The following is a 19,642-nucleotide window of genomic DNA, read 5'->3' as shown; positions in this document are numbered from 1 at the left end:
ACTCCTGCTGCAAGGAGCCGCTGGCTGACCCCCCACCCATGCGGCACAGCCTGCCCAGCACCCTCGCCAGCAGTCCCCGGGGCTCCGAGGAGTACTACTCCTTCCACGAGTCGGACCTGGACCTGCCCGAGATAGGCAGTGGCTCCATGTCCAGCCGAGAGATCGACGTGCTCATCTTCAAGAAGCTGACAGAGCTGTTCAGTGTACACCAGATCGACGAGCTGGCCAAGTGCACCTCAGACACTGTGTTCCTGGAGAAGACCAGTAAGATCTCGGACCTTATCAGCAGCATCACCCAGGACTACCACCTGGATGAGCAGGACGCTGAGGGCCGCCTGGTGCGCGGCATCATTCGCATCAGTACCCGCAAGAGCCGCGCCCGCCCGCAGACGGCAGAGGGGCGCTCAAGCCGGGCGGCCGCCCCAGCTGCAGCTGCCCCAGACAGCGGCCACGAAACCATGGTGGGCTCAGGGCTCAGCCAGGATGGTAGGTGGGGTGCCACGGCCCGAGGGGCGGAGCGGAAGAGGCTTTGGCCAGGGAGGGTTACACTGGGCTCTTTGGCCGCTGTGGATCCACCCCTCAGCGGGTCCCAGCTCTTTCTCCACCTTGCTCTCCAGCCCTCTACGTTCCCTCACAGGCTCCTTCTCTCCCCGGCTGCTACCTGCCAGAGGGGCTTCCAGGCCTAGCCAGCTAGTCTGGTTAACAGGACCCAGGTACCCATATGAATTTGGACCTCTGACCTGTGCTGGCCTAACTAAACCCCCCATCCACCATTGTACAGACAGACAGACACACACACACACACACCCTCTGTGTCGCTTTTTAAACATCATTTCTCTACACACACACACACGATGTTTCTCTAACCCAGCGCACATGCACACACAAAACACACACTCCATGTCGTTTTTTAAACATTGTTTTTCTATACACTCACAGACACACACATGATGTTTCCCTAACCCACCACGTGCACGTGCGCGCACACACACACACACAAAATGTTTCTCTAATCCAGCACGCGTGCACACTCACACACACACTCCATGTTGCTTTTTAAACATCATTTCTCTACCTACACACACACACACACACGATATACACACACCCTCCATGTCACTTTTTAAACATCATTTCTCTACACACACACATATGATGTTTCTCTAACCCAGCGCACATACACACACACACACACGATGTTTCTCTAACCCAATGCGTGTACACACACACATACACGATGTTTCTCTAACCCAGTGCGTGTACACACGCACACACACACGATGTTTCTCTAACTCAGTGCGTGTACACAAACACACACACACACTCCGTGTCGTTTTGTAAACTTCGTTTCTCTACACACACACGTTTCTCTAACCCAGTGCGTGTACACACACACACACACACACACACACACACACACACACATACAATGTTTCTCTAACCCAGCAAAGGGCTGAGAAGTGGGGAGTGAGATTGAAAGGATGTGATAACCACCACTGCCCCTGGTGTTCCCTCCCTAGAACTCACGGTGCAGATCTCCCAGGAGACGACCGCAGATGCCATTGCCAGGAAGCTGAGACCCTATGGAGCCCCAGGTTTGGTCCTGACGTGATGAGGAGTGCGGAGAGGAGAGGGGACAGCCCTCGCGGCCCCCAACCTGCCCCTCTCCCAGCTTCCTCCTGGGGTGGGTGAGGATGGGTCAGAAAAGGAGGAGAGGCCCGAGCAGCCTCTTACCCTATATCTGTCCTGCAGGCTGGCTCAAAGATTCCGCTGGGAGAGATTCAGGGGGATGCCCCTGAGCCAGGAGGTGGGCAGGTGCCTAGAGCCTGAATCGAAACCCCGGTCACTGGAGAGGAAAGTGGAGGGCGGGGGAGACGGGCACCCACTGCTGCTGAAAAGGCACCCTGTGTGGTCTCTACAGCTATCTTCTTGGTTTTCATTCCCCTTTACAGGGAGCAAGACTGGGGTTGAGAGAGGGGAAGAAGCTGAGTGGCTCACCCAGCCAGGACGAACCTGACCCAGGCTCAAGTCCCCCTCTGTTTCTTTTCAGCAGGTTGTTCCCTGCCCGAGTGCTTTGCATGAGCTCCTCCCCATCTCTGAGCCTCTGTTTCCTCCTTCCTTCCCCCGCAGGATACCCTGCCAGCCACGACTCATCCTTCCAGGGCACCGACACAGACTCTTCAGGGGCACCCCTGCTCCAGGTATACTGCTAACCCTCGCCAGGCCCAGTGCTGCCACCCCATCTGAGAGAAGTACAGTCTACAGCATGAAGAGAGGGACCAGAGCCCCACTTTGTGGGAGGCAGGGCCTGGAGCCCAGAAGCAGTGCCCACTCTGGCTCCTCCCGCCTTGGCTGAATCATTCCCGAGCCACATGCATTTCACTGGGCTGTGGTGCCCACGTTCCCCCGGGGTCCCTTGCTGGCCTGGCCCCTGCCTGGGCCTGTTCCTTCCTGCCCAGTCTTCAGAAGGCCTGGGTCATGGAAAGCAAAAGCTGAGGAGGGGACTTCTGGGATTGAATCCCAACTCCACCCCCATAACATGCTCCCCCTGTAACATACAACCCATAATCTATCATGCAGTCCTCCCCCTCCCCAGGATAGAGGGGTAACAGCTCAAAGAAGCTTGTCTTAAATGTATTGGGTTTGAGGGCAGGCAGGACCTCTGTCTGGAACTCTGTGGACAGTGCCCACACCATGTTATGTTCTGTTGAGCAGTTAGGTTCTTGGCTGGTGTTCTACATACTAATGTGACCATAGTACAAACTTAATAGATATCTGTCTGCTCATCTTGGCTGTCATGCTGTCCTTTCTGTCTCATTTGCCTAACTGCTGCCTGGAGCAGGAGACCACACAGAGCATCCATCCTGGCTTAGTGCCATGGGGTTGAGATCAGAAGGCTGAACTGAGAGCAGTAAGGCCCGTCTCTCAGACTCATCACAGTGAGTTCCACGAGATCGAGACAAGTGCAGTGTCTGTATCTTAGAAGGATTTATCAAGTGGCTTCTGTCATGGTTGAGAGGTCTGTCTAAGCAGGCCTTTTGCCCCAGTTCACTGCCCACATGTGGCCGCTTCTGGCCATCCTTGCAGCTTCCCCAAACCCTAAGCGCGTGTCAGCCCCCGCGCACCCCGCCTCAGGCCTGAGGCTCCCTCCATCTCTCCCTGGAGCCGACAGCACCGAGGATCCCTGGTGTCTTCTTGGGGTGGGGTCATTCTTTGACAGGGGCTGGGGCTCAGGGGCATTAAGGAGTTGAGAGGGTCACATACTAGTAACTGTGGCTCTGTACCCAGAAGCTGGCCTCTTGGCACTTCTGCCCCCAAGCTGGCAAACTGACCTGTATGATGTCCCCTGTATGGACATCAGAGCCCAGCTGGGTTCAGAAAAGTAAAAGTGAAAGTCGCTCAGTCGTGTCCGACTCTTTGGGACCCTTGCCAGGCCAGAATACTGGAGTGGGTAACCTTTCCCTTCTCCAGGGGAATCTCCCAGCCCAGGGATCAAACCAGGGTCTCCTGCATTGCAGGCGGATTCTTTACCAATGGAGCTCTGAGGGTTCAGAAGGCTTCTGCCACTCCTCACACACAGGGGTGTGTCTGTCCTCAGTGAGACCAGAGCAGGCCCGCCGGCCAAGTCCCCACAGATAAAGCTAGGTGTCCAGGGCCCCTCTCTGCCCCACTTCACCTGCAGCCGCCCCCACCGCCCTTTCTCCTGTCCTCAGGGGCACCCTTGGAAGCTGACTAGACAAACTGCTTGTCTGTTCAGTTTCCTATTGGACACAATGGATGGTCCCTGTGGCCATGACCGCAGGCTCAGTACCAGTGATAGAACTGGCCCCCCTCCTTAGGCTCTGCTGTTCCATCCAGGTCGTGGCCCTTGGTGATTCAAAGTAACCACAGGCCAGGAATTCCCTGGTAGCCCAGTAGTTAGAACTCTGCACTTCCACTGCTTCCCTGGTGGCTGAACCTATCTGCAAAGTGGGAGACTGGGGTTCGATCCCTGAGTCAGGAAGATCCCCTGGAGAAGGGAAAGGCAATCCACTCCAGTATTCTTGCCTGGAGAATTACATGGACAGAGGAGCCTGGCGGGCTAGTCCATGGGGTCACGAAGAGTCAGACATGACGGAGCAACTTTCACTTTCACAAGGGGCAAGGGTTAAATCCTTGATTGGGGAGCTGAGATTCCACATGCCACAGTGTGGCCACCAAAAAAATTTTTTTAAATGGTGAGGAAAATGACCATGGGGCACTGGAGCCCAGGGATATCACTGGACAGAGCAGAGTCATGCTACAGCCCCTCCACCTTAGCCTTGGCCCTTGTTCAGTCACTAAATCGTGTCCGACTGTTTGCAACCCCACAGACTGCAGCATGACAGGCCTCCCCGTCCCTCACCATCTCCCAGTTTGCCCAAGTTCGTGTCCATTGAATCGGTGACACCATCCACGTCGTCCCCTTCTCCTCCTGCCCTCAATCTTTCCCAGCATCAGGGTCTTTTCCAATGAGTCAGCTGTTTGCATCAGGTGGCCATAGTATTAGAGCTTCAACATCAGGCCTTCCAGAGAATATTCAGGGTTGACTCCCTGAAGATTGACTGTTTTGATCTCCTTGCTTTCCAAGGGAGCTCTCGAGGGTTGTTTCCAGCACCAGTTTGGTTCTCTGCTCTTTATGGTCCCACTCTCACATCCCTACATGACTACTGGAAAGAACGTGGCCTTGACTATACGGTCCTTTGTCAGCAAAGTGATGTCTCTGCTCCTTAAGACGCTGTCTAGGTTTGTCACAGCTTTCCTGCCAAGAAGCAACCTGACCTTAGAAAATGGGCCTCTGGGGCCAAAGATTTTTTTGAGCCCCATTATCCAAGCTCAGCCTTGGGAACCACTACTGGCATTCCCAGAAAAAGGGGCTTGTAAGTTTGATAAACAGACAAAGCCAAATACTGCATAGCTTGTCTTTAACAAGCTATTCTGAGATGCCAAAAGGACACATATGCTGTGTCCTAGAAATTCAGGGGTCACCCGTGGCTCACAGGGCACAGCACCCTGGGCAAGTGAACCCATTCCTCTTGTTACCATAACCTCTATGGCATTCTGCACTGTGACCTGTACTTCCTGCCAAAGCGGGGCAAGGGTCAGCTCTGGTGGCTGGATTGGGGCAAAAGAGAACACCTCTCCAGCCTGAGCACAGCCTCAGTGGCTCACTCTGAGAAGCCCTAAAATCTGCAAGGGTCCAGGTCAAAGACACACAACAGGCTCCATTGGGCTTCCCCCTGCCTTCCCAGCCAGATCCCCACCACACACAAAGCCCATCTGAGGCCTAGGCAGTGCCCCTAGCCTTTGCTGCTTGCTCTCTGCCTCTGGGAAGTAGTGTGTAGTTTTAGAAACACTTGCTCCAGGACTAGAGGACAGACCCAGTGCAGTGGGAAATTGTCTCAGAGATGAAAACGGAAATCAAGTCAGGCTGGTCTTAAATGCTGCAGAGTCATGGGCCCCTGGGAGAATCTGACATATGTTTGATGCCTGTAACCAACACCTTTTGTTCAAAATCATACACAGACTAAAAGCCTTGTCTGAATCCTCTAAGGAATGAGAAACTGAGCCCAGGGAGGGGCAAGGACTTGCCCTAGATCACATGGCAGAGCCTGGGTGAGCAGCCAAGCCCCCAGGTCGCAGCAGCAGTCTTAAGAGGCCTGAACCCCAGAGAAAGGCCAGAGGGAAGAGAAGACACGAGTGGAATTGGGTAAATGGTTTTAATGTGTAACAGCAGGCCAGCTGGGGAGGACAAGACCCCCCAAGGCCCCAACCCTTCTCCCATGATGGCCTGGGACCTGTGTGTGCCAGCCAGCCCCGTGCCTGCCCTGGCCCTGCGGCCCACCAGTCCCAGGGAGGGTGGGAGAGGAGAGTGGGGAGCCGGGAATTCAGCCTGGAGAGTTCAGGGGAGCACACACAGGGGCTAGTTGAATCTGGCCTTGGAAAAGTCCATCTCTGGATGCTGATCCATGAACCTGCAGAGACAAAGCGGGAAGGTGGGACAGGCCATCCGTCCCCCAACTTTGCCCCTTTCTCTCAGCCTCCAACATGAGGTCTCATCTGTTTACAACTCTCAGCAACCTAGAGCCATGCCAGGCAGGAGTGGGGCCCCCAAGGTCTCCCCAAGGTTGGATGCTGAGGTGCCAATACCGGCACTACTTTTTCTGTTGGTGACTGTGACCGCCTGTTACCCTTTCCTATCCTGTGGTGGCCTTGCCCTCAAGATGACCTCAGTAAGTGATTAGGGGAGGCAAGCCAAGGCTATAAAGCCATAAACTTGGCTGGCTCGTCCTGGAAGGGGCGGGGCAGCTCCTGTGTTCTGCTCAGTAAACAATCGTCGCTGTCACCCAGGTCCCAAACTGACACCTCCCCAAACCCCCATCTCTGCATTGCTCACTTCTTCAGGATCTCCTGTTTCTTCTGCTCATCGGAGGTAGGCAGCCCCATGGACTTCTGTCTCTGGTCGTACATCATCTTCTCCACCATGCTACGGGTCTCACTGTCCAGGTCTGACAGCTAGGGGCAGAAAGTGACAGGGTGGATGAAGCCCTGGGGCCACCCAGGCCCCAAACCTCCCAACCGCAGCTCCTCCAACCAGCCTGGGCTCACCTTGGAGTTCTCGGGGTTGATCTTCTTAGTATTGATCTCGGGGTCACTGGATACCAAGCGGCTCCACCACTCCATCTTGTTGATCTGAAAGGAAGAGGAGGGCCACCCGGGGACGGGTGGTGGCTCACTCTGGACCCTGGTGGCCACCCCCCCGCTCTTTCAGAACCAAACGCTCTCCCAGCCACATCCTGCATCAGGGGCTTACGAGGCTGAACTGGGACCTAGGGGCAGATGGGCAAGACCTCTGCCCTCCCCGGTGGCTGGGGGAGACAGACACGGAGACAGTCAGCATGATAAGGGAAAGAATAAAGTACAGAGGGAGATACTCACCCAGTGGAGGGAGAGGTTAGGACGACACACATGGGCTGGGCCTTAAATGACTCGCGTGAGCCACGTTAAAAAGCAGGGAAGGACATTCCAGGTGGGAGGAAACGCAAGGGCAAGGGCACAGAGGGTTGAGTGAGAGGCAGCCAAGGGGGTCAGGTAGGCTGGGCCAGGCAGTATGTGCCATGGGACACTTTCCTTGGACCCTGGCACTTCACAGAGACCACGTTCATTTACTGGGGTCTGTATCCCAGTTCTCTGAGAGGGGAGAACACAGGCTTCCCAAGGGGCATAGTTTTCTACGTCTTGTTCACTGTTTTCCCTCCAGCACTTAGAACAGTCTCTGGCACGTAGCAGGTGTTCAAGTATTTGCTAAATTGAATGCTTGTATCGATACAAACCTAATGGACGGACTTTCCTGGTGGGTCCAATGGTTAAGACTCTGAGTTCCCAAGACAGGGGGCCCAGGTTCGATGCCTGGTCAGGGAACTAGGTCCCATGTGCTGCAACTAAAGATCCCACACGCCACAGGGAAGATCCCGCACATGGCAACTAAGACTCATAATAAAAATTCAGACCCAAAGTAAAAACTAGAAGAAAACCTAATGGACCTGGAGAAGGAAATGGCAACCCACTCCCGTAGTCTTGCCTGGAAAAGTCCATGGACAGAGGAACCTGGCGGGCTGCAGCCCATGGGGTTACATGACTGAGCACGCGTGCGTGAGGGTGGAGGGAGATGGGTTGGTAGGAATAAACTGGTAGAACAACAACAAAAACCTGATGAAAAAGAAAAGGCTTTGCTACTAAAGACAATCCTGATCCTTAACTCCACCCTCTCCTAGAGGCAGAAGTTGGGCAGATCTCTTGGGCTGCCCTTTTTCTGACTCTAAAATGTGACAGACCTACTATAGAAGTCTTACTGTGGGGATGAAATAAGATATGCCCATCAGGCCCCCAAAGTTCAGTAACAGCCAATCAGGACAGAGGGCAGGAGGCGGGGCCTTTCGCACCTTCTCCAGATGCACCGTCACCACCTTGCCGTCTTCGATGAGCCACGAGCTCTCCTCCACCTTCACCTCGTTGTAGAGCTCCCCGTCCACAATCGCTGGCTGTCCCTTGAGCCCCACCCGGAGATGCCGCCGCTGGATGTCCACCACCACGTCCTTCCCCTTCAGCCGGAAGTTCACGCAGAAGGGCACAGCCAGCTGCACGGGGCAGGAGCAGTCAGGAGGCGCCCCAGGCCAGCTGCCTCCCCACCACCCCAGCCCCCGCACTCACGTCCAGCTCCGACAGGGTCTGGGTCCAGCGGTAACTGGGCAGGTCCGCCCCGTTGCCGAGGTTGGGCTTCAGTTTCCCTTTGTCCTTCTCGTCCTCCTCCTCCTCCTCCTCGGCCTCCTGCTCACAATTGGGGTGCTCGGCTGCTTCCCTGACAGACCCAGACTGAACCCCACTGGCTGGCACGGCACATACAGCCACAGACAACACAGCAGACCTGGTCCCTGCCCAGTCCAGCCCACTGCAAGTCAGAGCTAAAACCTGTTTGGCTCTCTGCCGGCTCTGCCCGAGAGGAGCTCAGATGGGGAGACCGTGGGACAGCTGGGGGGTGGCGGCACTCAGAGACAGACCCCGGGGACCCAGCCAAGGGACTTGGGAAGGAAGCCCAGCCCAGAGCAGGTCAGGAGGTGGCTCCAGCAGAGTTGTTCTAAAGGAAAACCAGCCTGCCAAATGGTCAGCTTCATTCTTCTCTGTCTGGAGGGTGGGGACCCAGCCCCAGACCAGAACCTCTGAAGAGCTGAAGGAGTGCCCCAAGGATTATGTGGGAGCGGGAGGAGCCCTGAGGAGAACATGCCCTAGGGGTGTCAGAAAAACCCACCGCGGACCCAAGCCCACCCGCATGGTGTCCATGCAGCACTGCCCATCTCTGTCTCTCTGGCTTTCCTGCCAAGGCTTAAATTAAGCCAGTGAGCTTTGGAGGGTTTTTTAAATCCCCCTTTGGTCCAATGTGGGGTCCTGGAGTATGAGGAGGATTCCCAAAGCTAAGGGAACGGTGGGGTGGACCTTCCAGAGAAAGGGAGTGGATGAAGAGCCCCAGAAGCTCCCAAAGCCCTCCAGTCCATCTCACCTGCTTCCCTGGTGAGCCAAGGCTGCCATTCTTGAGCTGGGCCTCCTGATTCTCGGCATCCTTTTTCTGTGGCAAAGGGGAAAACAGGTGGCAAGAGGGGCCCCACTTCTAGTGTCCATGGGGTCAGGGGGCAGGGGAGGCAAGCCCATTCCTACCTGGTCAATTTCCAGCTGTAGCCTCTCAGCCTCCTCATCAGTCAGTTCTTTGATCTGGGGCCCAGAGGTCTCTGACTTGGCCTCCTTGGCCAACCTGGCTGCCCGCTCTGCCTTCTCCCGCCGCTCAGTCTCCTGCCGAGCTCGCTTCTCCCGCCGGGCCTTCTGTGCCAGCTGGTTGTGGTGGTTGAAGGTCTGTGTGATAAGCTGAGGAAGGAAGAGAAGGCTAAGAGGCATTGGAGGAGAAGACACATTCCAAGACATGAAGCCAGTCCCATCTCTGAGTGCCAGGAAGAGAAGGCTAAGAGGCACTGGAGGAGAAGACACGTTCCAAGACATGAAGCCAGTCCCATCTCTGAGTGCCAGGAAGAGAAGGCTAAGAGGCACTGGAGGAGAAGACACGTTCCAAGACATGAAGCCAGTCCCATCTCTGAGTGCCAGGAAGAGAAGGCTAAGAGGCACTGGAGGAGAAGACACGTTCCAAGACATGAAGCCAGTCCCATCTCTGAGTGCCAGGAAGAGAAGGCTAAGAGGCACTGGAGGAGAAGACACGTTCCAAGACATGAAGCCAGTCCCATCTCTGAGTGCCTGGGCAACGCACTGCACTTAGAACCTCAGTTTCCACATCTTTAAAATGGGATTTAATACACATCTATCTCATTGAGTTGTAATGAGAGTACCTGCAAAGTATCTGCTTCAATAAATAGCAACCACTTAAAAAAAAAAAAAAGGCAGTCCAGGAAATAAGACCCAACACTGAAGTTGGACAACCTGCGTTCTAATCCAGGCTTGTCACACACTAGCTATTTTGTTTTTGGCAAATTACTTAACCTATTGATGGTTTTAATGGGCTTCCCTGGTGGCTCAGTGGTTAAACAATCCACCTGCCAATGTAGGAGATGCAGGTTCGATCCCTGGGTCGGGAAGATCCCCAGGGAGCTTCAGAGTCCTTATCAGCAAGGATAAGTCCTACCTCACAGGAATGTTGGGCAGACCAAATGATAAGTGCTTTGAAAGTCCTTCACAGCAGAGTGAAGCTGTCAGGAGAACTCCAGCCTCAGCCCCTCTGAGAAGCTTTTCCTCAGCTCTCAGGCCAGAAAGAGCATTCCGGAGGGAAAAGGTCAGCGGCTTCCTCCCCTCGGCCTGTAAGCTATCCATTTCAAATCCACCCTCTCCCACGCCTTCCTAGGATGCTTCTAACCTGCTTCGTGCTAGCTGCCCCCCTCTGCGGCCCAAAAGTGACCCCAAAACTGTTACGCCAGGGTCTGGCTCTGTGGCCTTGGACAAGGAAACAACTTTGATCTTTCTTAGCCTCAGTTTCATCAGCTGTCACGAAGATGCATATGACACTTGTCAAGAGACTGGCACAGTCCTAGCCACAAACCAACTGCCCATGAACTGCTGGCTTCCCAATACCCCCTGCCTGGCTGAGGCTAACCCAGGGTCAACTGGTGGAGAAGCACCTTCTCTGCTATGAAGATAACAAAAGGGGGAATGGTTACACCTCACGTTTTACATCAGGAGCTCCTGAAGTGTGGTTCCCTGATCCACAGAATATGTTGGCATCACCCAGAATTTGTTAGAAATGCTGACTCTCAGGCTCTACTCCAGGCCTACTCAATCAGAAGTCCCAGGGGTGTGGCCCAGCAATTTGTACTTTTAACAGGCCCTCCTGGCCAATTCTCATGCATACTTGAGTCACACCTGCATCTGAGATCCTGGCCTACTCCTTCTGCCTGTGTGACCCTGAGGTCATCTCTCTGTGCTTCTATCGTGTTATTTCTAAAAGTAGTCTTACATAGCTATTCTTTGCCTACAATATCCTTGCCTCTACTCCCAGGTCACCTCACAAACAGCTTCTTATCCTCCAAGACCAGCTCAAGTGTCTGTTCAATTTCACCTCTTCTCCTTTGGCAGACTCAGGAATTTACCCAACTTAGGAAACCCAACTCTGTGTCAACCCACACACCTGGAGGAGCCCTCACAGGACACCCACCACATGATCAGTGGTCAACAAACCATCTTTCAAGAATCTCTGAGCCAGAGCTACAGGGAAATGGATCTGCAAGAGTTGAGAGGAACCATGTGGGGCTCAGGGTCACCAAAGTCAGCCATGGGCTCCTAGGCCTAGGGTTCTGCCAAATGCCCTGTGGCTTCTCATTCATTGGGTGCCAATTCTTCCTGTTACCCTCAAACCTCCAACTTCATGCCACATTACAGTAGCTCCACACTCTTCGAGGCTAAAGGGTACCAAAAGCGCCCCGAAACCAAATGGGTTAACAAAATGAGGTGTATGTAACAAAGAAATGAGCCACCTGAAGGCCACTGTGCTGTCAACAGAAGGGGCTGGTCATGGCCCAATTACGCCAGCAGAGGCTGTTCCACCCTAATCAGGGAGACCTTGAACTCAGGCCATCTGCTAACCAGTGGCCAAGGGGAGGCAGGAGCGGGGCCGTCCCCTCTCCCAGCTCCAGTGAATCACGTCCCATTCGTCCTGTTCCTTCCCAGCTCCTGGAGGGCAGATGAGGGCAGAGCTGAACCACCAGGCAGAGTCAAGGCCAGTCACAGCAGCCTCTGACCCCTCCTCCCAGTCTCCTCCCACCAGCTTTACCGGGGCCCAGGCCCAGGCCCAGGCCCAGGCAGAGACCCCAGCGAGACTGTAGCCTACTCAGGGTGCCAACTGGCAGGCTGTCAGAGTAAGCTTCTGTCACTGGACATGTCTTTGGGAACCAGAGCCCAGCAGAGTGAGAAAGGGGTGAGGAGGGCTGGGAGGCCCCCAGAGTGTTCGGTGGGCATACCTGAATACAGCTTTCCTGATCTAGCCTGGGTGATAGGAAAGTAAAGAGTGGGTCCCACCAGACTGGCCAAGGAAGACTCCAGAGAGATATTTAAGCTAAACCCAAAGGCATGAGGTCCTGGACCTGACCATGGAGTGGGGGGACACGTCTGAGGGAGAAGACACACTCCTGTTCTAGAACTTCATATAAATGGACTAATTCAGTATGTGCTCTTGTCTGTCTTCCTTTAGAAGGCTGAATAATATGTATGTATGTGTGTGCTCAGTCGTGCCCAACTCTGCAACTCCATGGACTGTAGCCTGCCAGCACACCCTGCTGCTATGGGTGTGCAAATCTCTCTTCAAGATCCTGCTTCCAGGGCTTCCCTGGTGGCTCAGTGGTAAAGAACCCACCAGCCAATGCAGGAGACACAGGTTTGATCCCTGATCCAAGAAGATCCCATATGCCGCACAGCAACTAAGCCCACACACCACAGCCACTGAGCCTGGGCGCTAGAGCCTGGGAACCGCAATTACTGAGCCCACGTGCTGCAACTATGGAAGCCCACTTGTCCTAGAGACCACGCTCCGCAACAAGAAAAGCCGCCACAACGAGAAGCCCACGCACTAAAGGGTAGTCCTGGGGAGCAGCCCCCACTCGCCGAAACCAGAGGGAAGTCCACGCGGTAGTTAAGGCCCAGCACAGCCAAAAATTAAAAAAAAAAAAAGATCCTGCTTCCAATTTCAGGGGGTAATGGGATTGCTGGATCATATGGTAGCTCTCTTTTTCAATTTTCTGAGGCACTGCCATACCGTTTTCCACAGCAGCTGCACTATTTTAAATTCCCACTGGTAGTGCACGAGAGTCCCAATTTCTCCACAACCTTATCCAACACTTAGTGTTTCTGGGGGTTTCTGACAGAATCCATCCCTAGTGAGTGTGAGGTGACATCTCACTGTGGTTTTTATTTGCCTTTCTCTAATGACTAGTGATATTGAGCATCTTTTATAATAAAAAAGAACTATAATTCACTTTTACCAACAATGTCTGAAGAGTACCCTTTTTTCCCCCCACATCCCTGTAAGCAATTAAAAAAATATATTTTTGTCAGTTTGACCAGAGAAAAGGGCATCTCACTGTTGAGTTCATCTACATTTCCTTGGTTACTACTGAATATAAGCATCTTTTCATATGCTCCTCATGGAATGGCCCATTTTTCCATTTATCCTTTTCTTGTCAACTTATAAGAGTTCCTGCATATTAAACTGGCTCCTAAATTTTATCTGTCCTCTGCATTGCACATTTTTCCCAGATCTATTGTTTTTCAAATGACTCTATATCACTGCGTCTCTTCTGCCACATTTTCTATATCTGAAGAGACAAGCAGCTATCTTTTATTCTATAGCTTCCAGGTTTCTATCCTTGCTAGGTCTCTTCCACACAAGGTTATACATAATTTCCTAGCTTTCCTTACTAAGCTCTTCTTGATCTGGAATTTATTTTTAGATACGAGTACAACAGGCTTCCCAGGTGGCACTAGTTGGCAATACAGGAGACACAAGACACACAGGTTCTATCCCTGAGCCAGGAAGATCCCTTGGAGGAGGGCATGGCAACCCACTCCAGTATTGGTGCCCGGAGAATCCCATGGACAGAGGGGCCTGGCAGGCTACAGTCCACAGGGTCGCAGAGTCAGACACAACTGAAGTGACTTAGCAAGCACGCACATACGAATAAAACAGACGGTTTTACACTTTTGGTACTTTTCCAAATAGCCAGCTGTAGCAGCACGACTTATCAAATCACCTTTGCCTGTGAACTGATTTACCTTCCTGGACACATCTTAACGGTAGACTTTTTCTGGGTTCTCTGTTTCACTAGTCTATTTGTCTCTTCCTATGTCAATAAAATATTGATTTGATCATTATGGCCTTTATGCAAATCCATAATGCCTAGCTTCAAAAGCTATAAAAACTAAAGTGTTTTTGTGTTTCTCTAAGTTTGAAGCATGAAGGTATTTACAGTCTTCATATCTTGGCATAAACATGGATATACACTTCTCTGCAGAAGTATCAATGTTTCATTACATTATGCTGCTCCTGACCCCTGGACTGGAGTAAAGTATATTATACACAGTATATGCACTGTGAAAGTGTTAGTCGCTCAGTGGTGTCTGACTCTTTGCAACCCCATGGACTGTAACCTGCCAGGTTCCTCTGTCCATGGAATTCTCCAGGCAAGAATATTGGAGGTAGTGGGTAGCGATTCCCTTCTCTGAGGGATCTTCCAGACCAGGGATCCAACCCAGGGTCTCCTGCATTGCAGGCAGATTCTTTACCATCTGAGCCACCAGGGAAGCCCAAGAATTCAAGTTCACAGACCCTTTTTTGAACCTATTGGGGCCAGATGTGTTTTGGGATTAGAATTCTTTTGGATTTTAGGAGGCAATACAGTGCATATTTAACCCTAAAATCCAAGAACTCTAAATTCCAAAATTTTGTTCATCTCTCTCCCTTCTGCCTGCTACCTCACTCAACCTTCATACCTCAGACATCTCCCTCAGCGTCTTCCCTGAGCACTCAACCTAGGTTAGTCACCATTTTATGCTCCTAGGACAAACACCCACCACTTCCTCACAGTCTTATACATATTAATTAAATGAATGAATGCTGGTATTTTATGGTGAAGTCTGGCCCACAAAAAAATAGGAGGTGCTAGTGCTAATACAGAAAGCATATTTGAGCCAGAAAGGGTCCTAAAGGTCAGTGAGTCCACCTTCTTCTGCTTGACAGGTGTGAAGATTAAAAGGACCAGAGAATTGGTGGGAAATCAACCAGACCACACAACTAGACCAAGAACCCAGGACTCCTACTCCAGGACCACGTCCTTACTACAGAGTAGCCTCAGAGCAGGCATATTATCAAGCATTTCAGCTTGTCAGAACTCTGAGGCCGCAGAAAGCAGTTTGTAAAATGTCTCCTTTTGGTTATTATGTCTCCTGTTTAACTGAAAACAACTGTCAGTTTTCACAGTTCAGTGAAATGACATCTTCTTCATTATTTATGAATCTTCAAAAATATAATTACAACCTAGGCAATCAAAAGACATTCAAACTCTCAGAACCTGTACCATAAAGCACAATTCTCAGGAATCACCTAACAGCAATCAGAACGGCTATCATCAAAAAGTCTAGAAATAATAAATACTGGAGAGGATGTGGAGAAAAGGGAACCCTCCTACACTGTTGGTGCAAACGTAAATTGGCGCAGCCACCGTGGAGAAGAGGCTGCTGCTGCTAAGTCGCGTCAGTCGTGTCCGACTCTGTGCGACCCCAGAGACGGCAGCCCACCAGGTTCCCCCGTCCCTGGGATTCTCCAGGCAAGAACACTGGAGTGGGTTGCCATTTCCTTCTCCAATGCATGAAAGTGAAAAGTGAAACTGAAGTCGCTCAGTCATGTCCGACTCCTAGTGATCCCATGGACTGCAGCCCACCAGGCTCCTCCATCCATGGGATTTTCCAGGCAAAAGTACTGGAGTGGGTTGCCATATGATCCGGCCATCCCACTCCTAAGCGTATATCCAGAAAAGACAAAAATTCTAATTGGAAAAGACACGTGCACTCCAATGTTCACAACAGCACTACTTTTAATAGCTAAGACATGAAAGCAGTCTAAATGTCCAATGACAGATGGATGCACAAAGAAGATGTGGTGTACACACACACACACAGGAATATTACTCAGCCATTTAAAAAAAATACCAGTTGCAGCAATATGGATGGACCTGGAGATTATCATACTAAGTAAATCAGAGAAAGACAAATATCGTATGATATGATTTATATGTGGAATCTAACAAAAATGATATAAGTGAACTGATTTACAAAACAGAACTAGATTCACAAACATAGAAAATAAACTTACGGTTACCAGGGAGCGGGGGTAAATTGGGAATTTGGGATTAACAGATACACACTACTATATACAAAAAAAAAAAAAAACACCCCAAGGACCTACAGGGAATTATATTCGATTTCTTATAATAACCTATAATGGAAAAGAACCTAGAAAAGATACATATATATATAGGAGATAGACAATTAAAAAAATACACCACCACTATTCTCAAATCCCTGAACTTTGGGTCACAGCATCCAAGAAGACTAGGACTGGCTGGCTTTGAGTTTTCCTAGACCTCTGTCTTCTAAGCTCAATTTCTAACATTTGCCTACTCTCATCTCTCAGTGAGGTAATTAGATAAAACCTGGGCTTCCCTGGTGGCTCCACAGTAAAGAATCTGCCTGCAATGCACGAGACCTGGGTTCAATCCCTGGGTTGGGAAGATCCCCTGAAGAAGGGAATGGCTACCCACTCCAGTATGCTCGCCTGGAGAATTTCACGGACAGAGGAGCCTGGAGGGCTACAGTCCATGGGGTCACAAAGAGTCGGACACAACTGAGAGACTAATGCTTTCACTTTGCTCAATGGAGAAAAAGAACCAAGAAGCATTGTGTAAGGGGCAGAATGCAGTTTTACAAGAGACTCTGGTTCCAACCCTGGCTCTCCCATAACCTGGCTCAAGAATCTGGACAACCCTGGCTTTCCTATAACTCACACCAATTTCCTCATTTGTAAATGGGGACAGTAACACCTGCCCCTCAAACAGTTAAAGGACCATGGGGAAGAGAGTAGGTAATGCAGTTGGCGAGGTGAGGGGCTTTAATAAACGATGGCTTGCTTCCCTTCCCCGACTCTTTGCCCCTGGCCTTTTACTTCTGCTAAAAGTTACTAGTATGCCAAAGAAGGCCAGGTCAGCTCTTCTGGAGAAACAGAGCTGCCCAAAGGCCACTGGCCCCCAACACTCACCTTTTCTGCCATGCCTTCTTCTCCTCCAACAAAGAAGTCTGTTTTGCGTCGAAGGAAGCTGAAGAAAGTGTTCACCAGCTGAAAGGAGACAAAGACAGAAGCTGGAGAGATGCCATACTGGAAGCCCTTCAACTGCACAGAAGCGAACTCTCTTAGCCTAGGAGGGAACCTGGGACTAGACTGTTTCACCCCCAGCCTCTCAACTGGGGACACCTCCTCCCCACAGGCCCGGGCTCTGTCACTTCCGCCAGGAAGCCGAAACTAACTTTACCCGATCACTTGAAAGGCAGATTTCTCATTTCTTTTTAATTTATTTTTGGCTGCACTGGGTCTTCGTTGTGACACACAGGCTTTCTTCTAGTTGCGGTGAGCAGGGGCTGCTCTTCATTGTGGTTCACAGGCTTCTCACTGCGGTGGCTTCTCTTGGATGGACTCTTAGGCATGGACTCAGCAGTTGTGGCACACAGGCTTAGCTGCTCCATGACACGTGGGGCCTTCCCAGACAAGGGATCAAACCCGTGTCCTCTGCACTGGCAGGCCGATTCTTAACCACTGGACCACCAGGAAGTCCCAGATTTCTCATTTTCTTGTGTGCACGTGTATGTATATTTCACATTTTTTGTGGTGCTAGAGGCAGCCTGAGGATACGGGCATCTATGGCTTGAAACACTTGGGGCCCGCCTACCTTTCCTCTTCACATAGTAAAAAACCCATCCAGAGTGGCACTGGCTGAATTACTGGGGCAGAGCTAGAAGGAAGGGAACAAATGAAGCCATTTCAAAGAAAGTTCAGACCAACTAATTCTGGCTGGGTAGCCAAGTGATTTAAGAACATCAGTCTGGGTATCAAGACTGATAGACATGAGCTCTGTGACCTTAGGAAAGCTTCTTAACTCCACAAAAGAGAAATAGCAGCAGGACCTATTTCCAGGGATATACGTGAGGATCCTTTGTGAGAACCAAAGCAAGTAAAGGAGGTGAGGTCCCTAGCAGTGTCTGGTCCAGGGCAAGAGACCCTCTGCAGGAGAGTGAAGTCCACATAAGCATGCACCATGAACACCCTCAGCGCCCAGCATCAGACCTGATTCAGAGTACATGCTCAATAAACATTCTGATGAACAAAATGACCTAGTGGTGACCTAAGGTTAGCATCTATAAATAAGCCCTTTTATTTGTCCAAGAGAGTGGTTCTAAATCCGATGCTAGATTTTATCTCAATGGTTTCAATTCCTGCTTCTACACACTTTTTTCAGTTCACTCAAAAATGAATACACTTCAAATCCAGTTGTGTCAACAATTTGAGGCGGGGAGGGGAGAGGGAGCCTTTCACATCCTCAAATTAATAGTACTCTTCCGCCCTCAAAGGACTTAGGAGTCCTTGGTCACGACAGGTACCTACCTGAATGAGAATGGGAATGGAAAGCTCGAAACTTTTGTCCCCAGAGAGACACAGAACCTGAAATGGTCTGTGGACAGCACACACTGGCCTAAGGATGCTGGTCCCCTCCAGGTCAGGAGCCTGTTGGATGATCTTGGGCAAGTTCCTTCAGTGTCTTTAATAACAAGACTGATCTTGACAGGCTTTTCAACCTTTTGAACTTTTCCATGGTTCAAAACACCAATTCCAGAGCCCCTTCTAAGTTGGTCCGTATCCTTCATCCACTGTGTTACTGGGTCTGGTCACTACGCAGGAAATTATGTTCCTGCACAGATCACTCACTCGAACAAATACGTGTTGACTGTCCAAGCCTGGTTACTGAGAATTCCTCACTGTCCCTCCCTTCAAGACACTACTCTCCTACAAATTCAGGAAATAAAAGGATTCCCAGCGGTGTCTCAAATAAAGAAACTGAGGCTGGGAGACGTGGAAGGATCTTAAGTTGGTAGGTGCAGTGTAGAACAATCGTGAACATAGGCCTCCTGTTCCCCCATTCAAAGACCACGTGTTAATATCGCCTCCCACTCTCACATTCTTTCGCTCGCTCCAAGTCTCCGTACAGGCAAGTCGTAATGTTTAGAAAGATTCATCCCAAGGGATGCTCTTCGGGGACAGCCACCAACGGAGAAACGGAGACGAAAGCATGTGGGGTGGGGGGTGGCAGGGGGAAAATCCCCAAACTCTGGGGCTTTTCCGGGGGCGGGTGCAGCGACGCCGGAGCTGCAAAGGCAGAAACTGCTGAGAGGTCTCGGGGGGAACCAGGCCTGGTACGAGTGAAAGCCCTGGTACGAGTAGGCCAGACCGGAAGCTCGAGTGCAGTAAGAATGTGGAGGGGAATCCCAGAGCCCGCGAGGCCCAGGGGTGTATCTCGGCTTCTCGAAGGCAGAGAAGGACGGAGAGAGCGTGGCTGGGGCCTTCCCCCGGGTAGGCCGGGCCCAGCCAACTCCGCGCGGGCCGTTACCTCCTGCACGCCGCCCTCGTGCTGCTGCGCCATGGCCAGCAACATGCCGTCGAACCGATCCTCCTCCTGCTCCCCGCCCATCGTGCCAGCTGCTAGCCACGCTCCGAAAACCGAGCTCCGCACTCGCGTCCCGCGCTCCCCGATCCTTTGGATCGCGTCCGTCCAACGGCTCCAGTCCTCCGCCTTCCGCAGCGGAGCCGGAAACACGCAGGCGCCGTGCCGCCCAGGCCCACCCGCTCACTCCAACGTCCCGCCCCACTTCGAGCCTGCGGCCATTGACCGCGCGGCAGATAGCCCGCTTTGCCGGCCATTGGTCGACCTGCTGAGCCAATCAAAGAGCGCGTTCCTGAAGCGGTGGGCGGAGCAGAAGGCCCCGG

At 51.8% G+C, this 19,642-nt stretch overlaps 2 protein-coding genes across 2 annotated transcripts in view; one reads left to right on the top strand and one right to left on the bottom strand.

Annotated features, from left to right (window-relative positions):
• KDF1 (keratinocyte differentiation factor 1) overlaps positions 1-2,887 on the top strand; it is a 13,543-nt gene extending 10,656 nt beyond the window's left edge. Inside the window, exons 3-5 of the mRNA XM_010830119.1 lie at positions 1-486; positions 1,521-1,595; positions 2,131-2,887. The exon at positions 1-486 is cut by the window's left edge and continues 11 nt beyond it. Coding sequence (XP_010828421.1) covers positions 1-486; positions 1,521-1,595; positions 2,131-2,213 — 644 coding nt within the window. The 3' untranslated portion in view covers positions 2,214-2,887. The remainder of the gene's footprint in view (positions 487-1,520; positions 1,596-2,130) is intronic.
• Positions 2,888-5,722: 2,835 nt separating this feature from the next.
• On the bottom strand, positions 5,723-19,466 carry NUDC (nudC nuclear distribution protein). The gene is made up of 9 exons (XM_010830118.1): positions 19,266-19,466; positions 16,868-16,945; positions 9,229-9,432; positions 9,074-9,139; positions 8,230-8,346; positions 7,962-8,156; positions 6,628-6,711; positions 6,416-6,534; positions 5,723-5,993 (listed from the first exon to the last, which is right to left on the bottom strand). The coding sequence occupies exons 1-9, from the start codon at positions 19,344-19,346 to the stop codon at positions 5,942-5,944; spliced, it is 996 nt and encodes a 331-aa protein (XP_010828420.1). The 5' UTR covers positions 19,347-19,466; the 3' UTR covers positions 5,723-5,941.
• Between the last annotated feature and the right edge of the window lie 176 nt (positions 19,467-19,642).

Source organism: Bison bison, unplaced genomic scaffold (genome assembly GCF_000754665.1).
Source record: "Bison bison bison isolate TAMUID 2011002044 unplaced genomic scaffold, Bison_UMD1.0 scf7180017864516, whole genome shotgun sequence".
Lineage (NCBI taxonomy): Eukaryota > Metazoa > Chordata > Mammalia > Artiodactyla > Bovidae > Bison > Bison bison.
The sequence above is the reverse complement of the archived record's forward strand: the minus strand, read 5'-3'. Positions and strand labels throughout refer to the sequence as shown.

Bases quoted from the DNA above. Each gene is read 5' to 3' on its own strand.
- NUDC (XM_010830118.1), bottom strand. From the start codon at position 19,346: ATGGGCGGGGAGCAGGAGGAGGATCGGTTCGACGGCATGTTGCTGGCC. The intron at 8,157-8,229 runs GTGAGTGCGGGG...TGCCCCGTGCAG, and splicing joins AGACCCTGTCGGAGCTGGAC to CTGGCTGTGCCCTTCTGCGT. The intron at 6,712-7,961 runs GTGCGAAAGGCC...TCTTCCTTTCAG, and splicing joins TGACGGTGCATCTGGAGAAG to ATCAACAAGATGGAGTGGTG.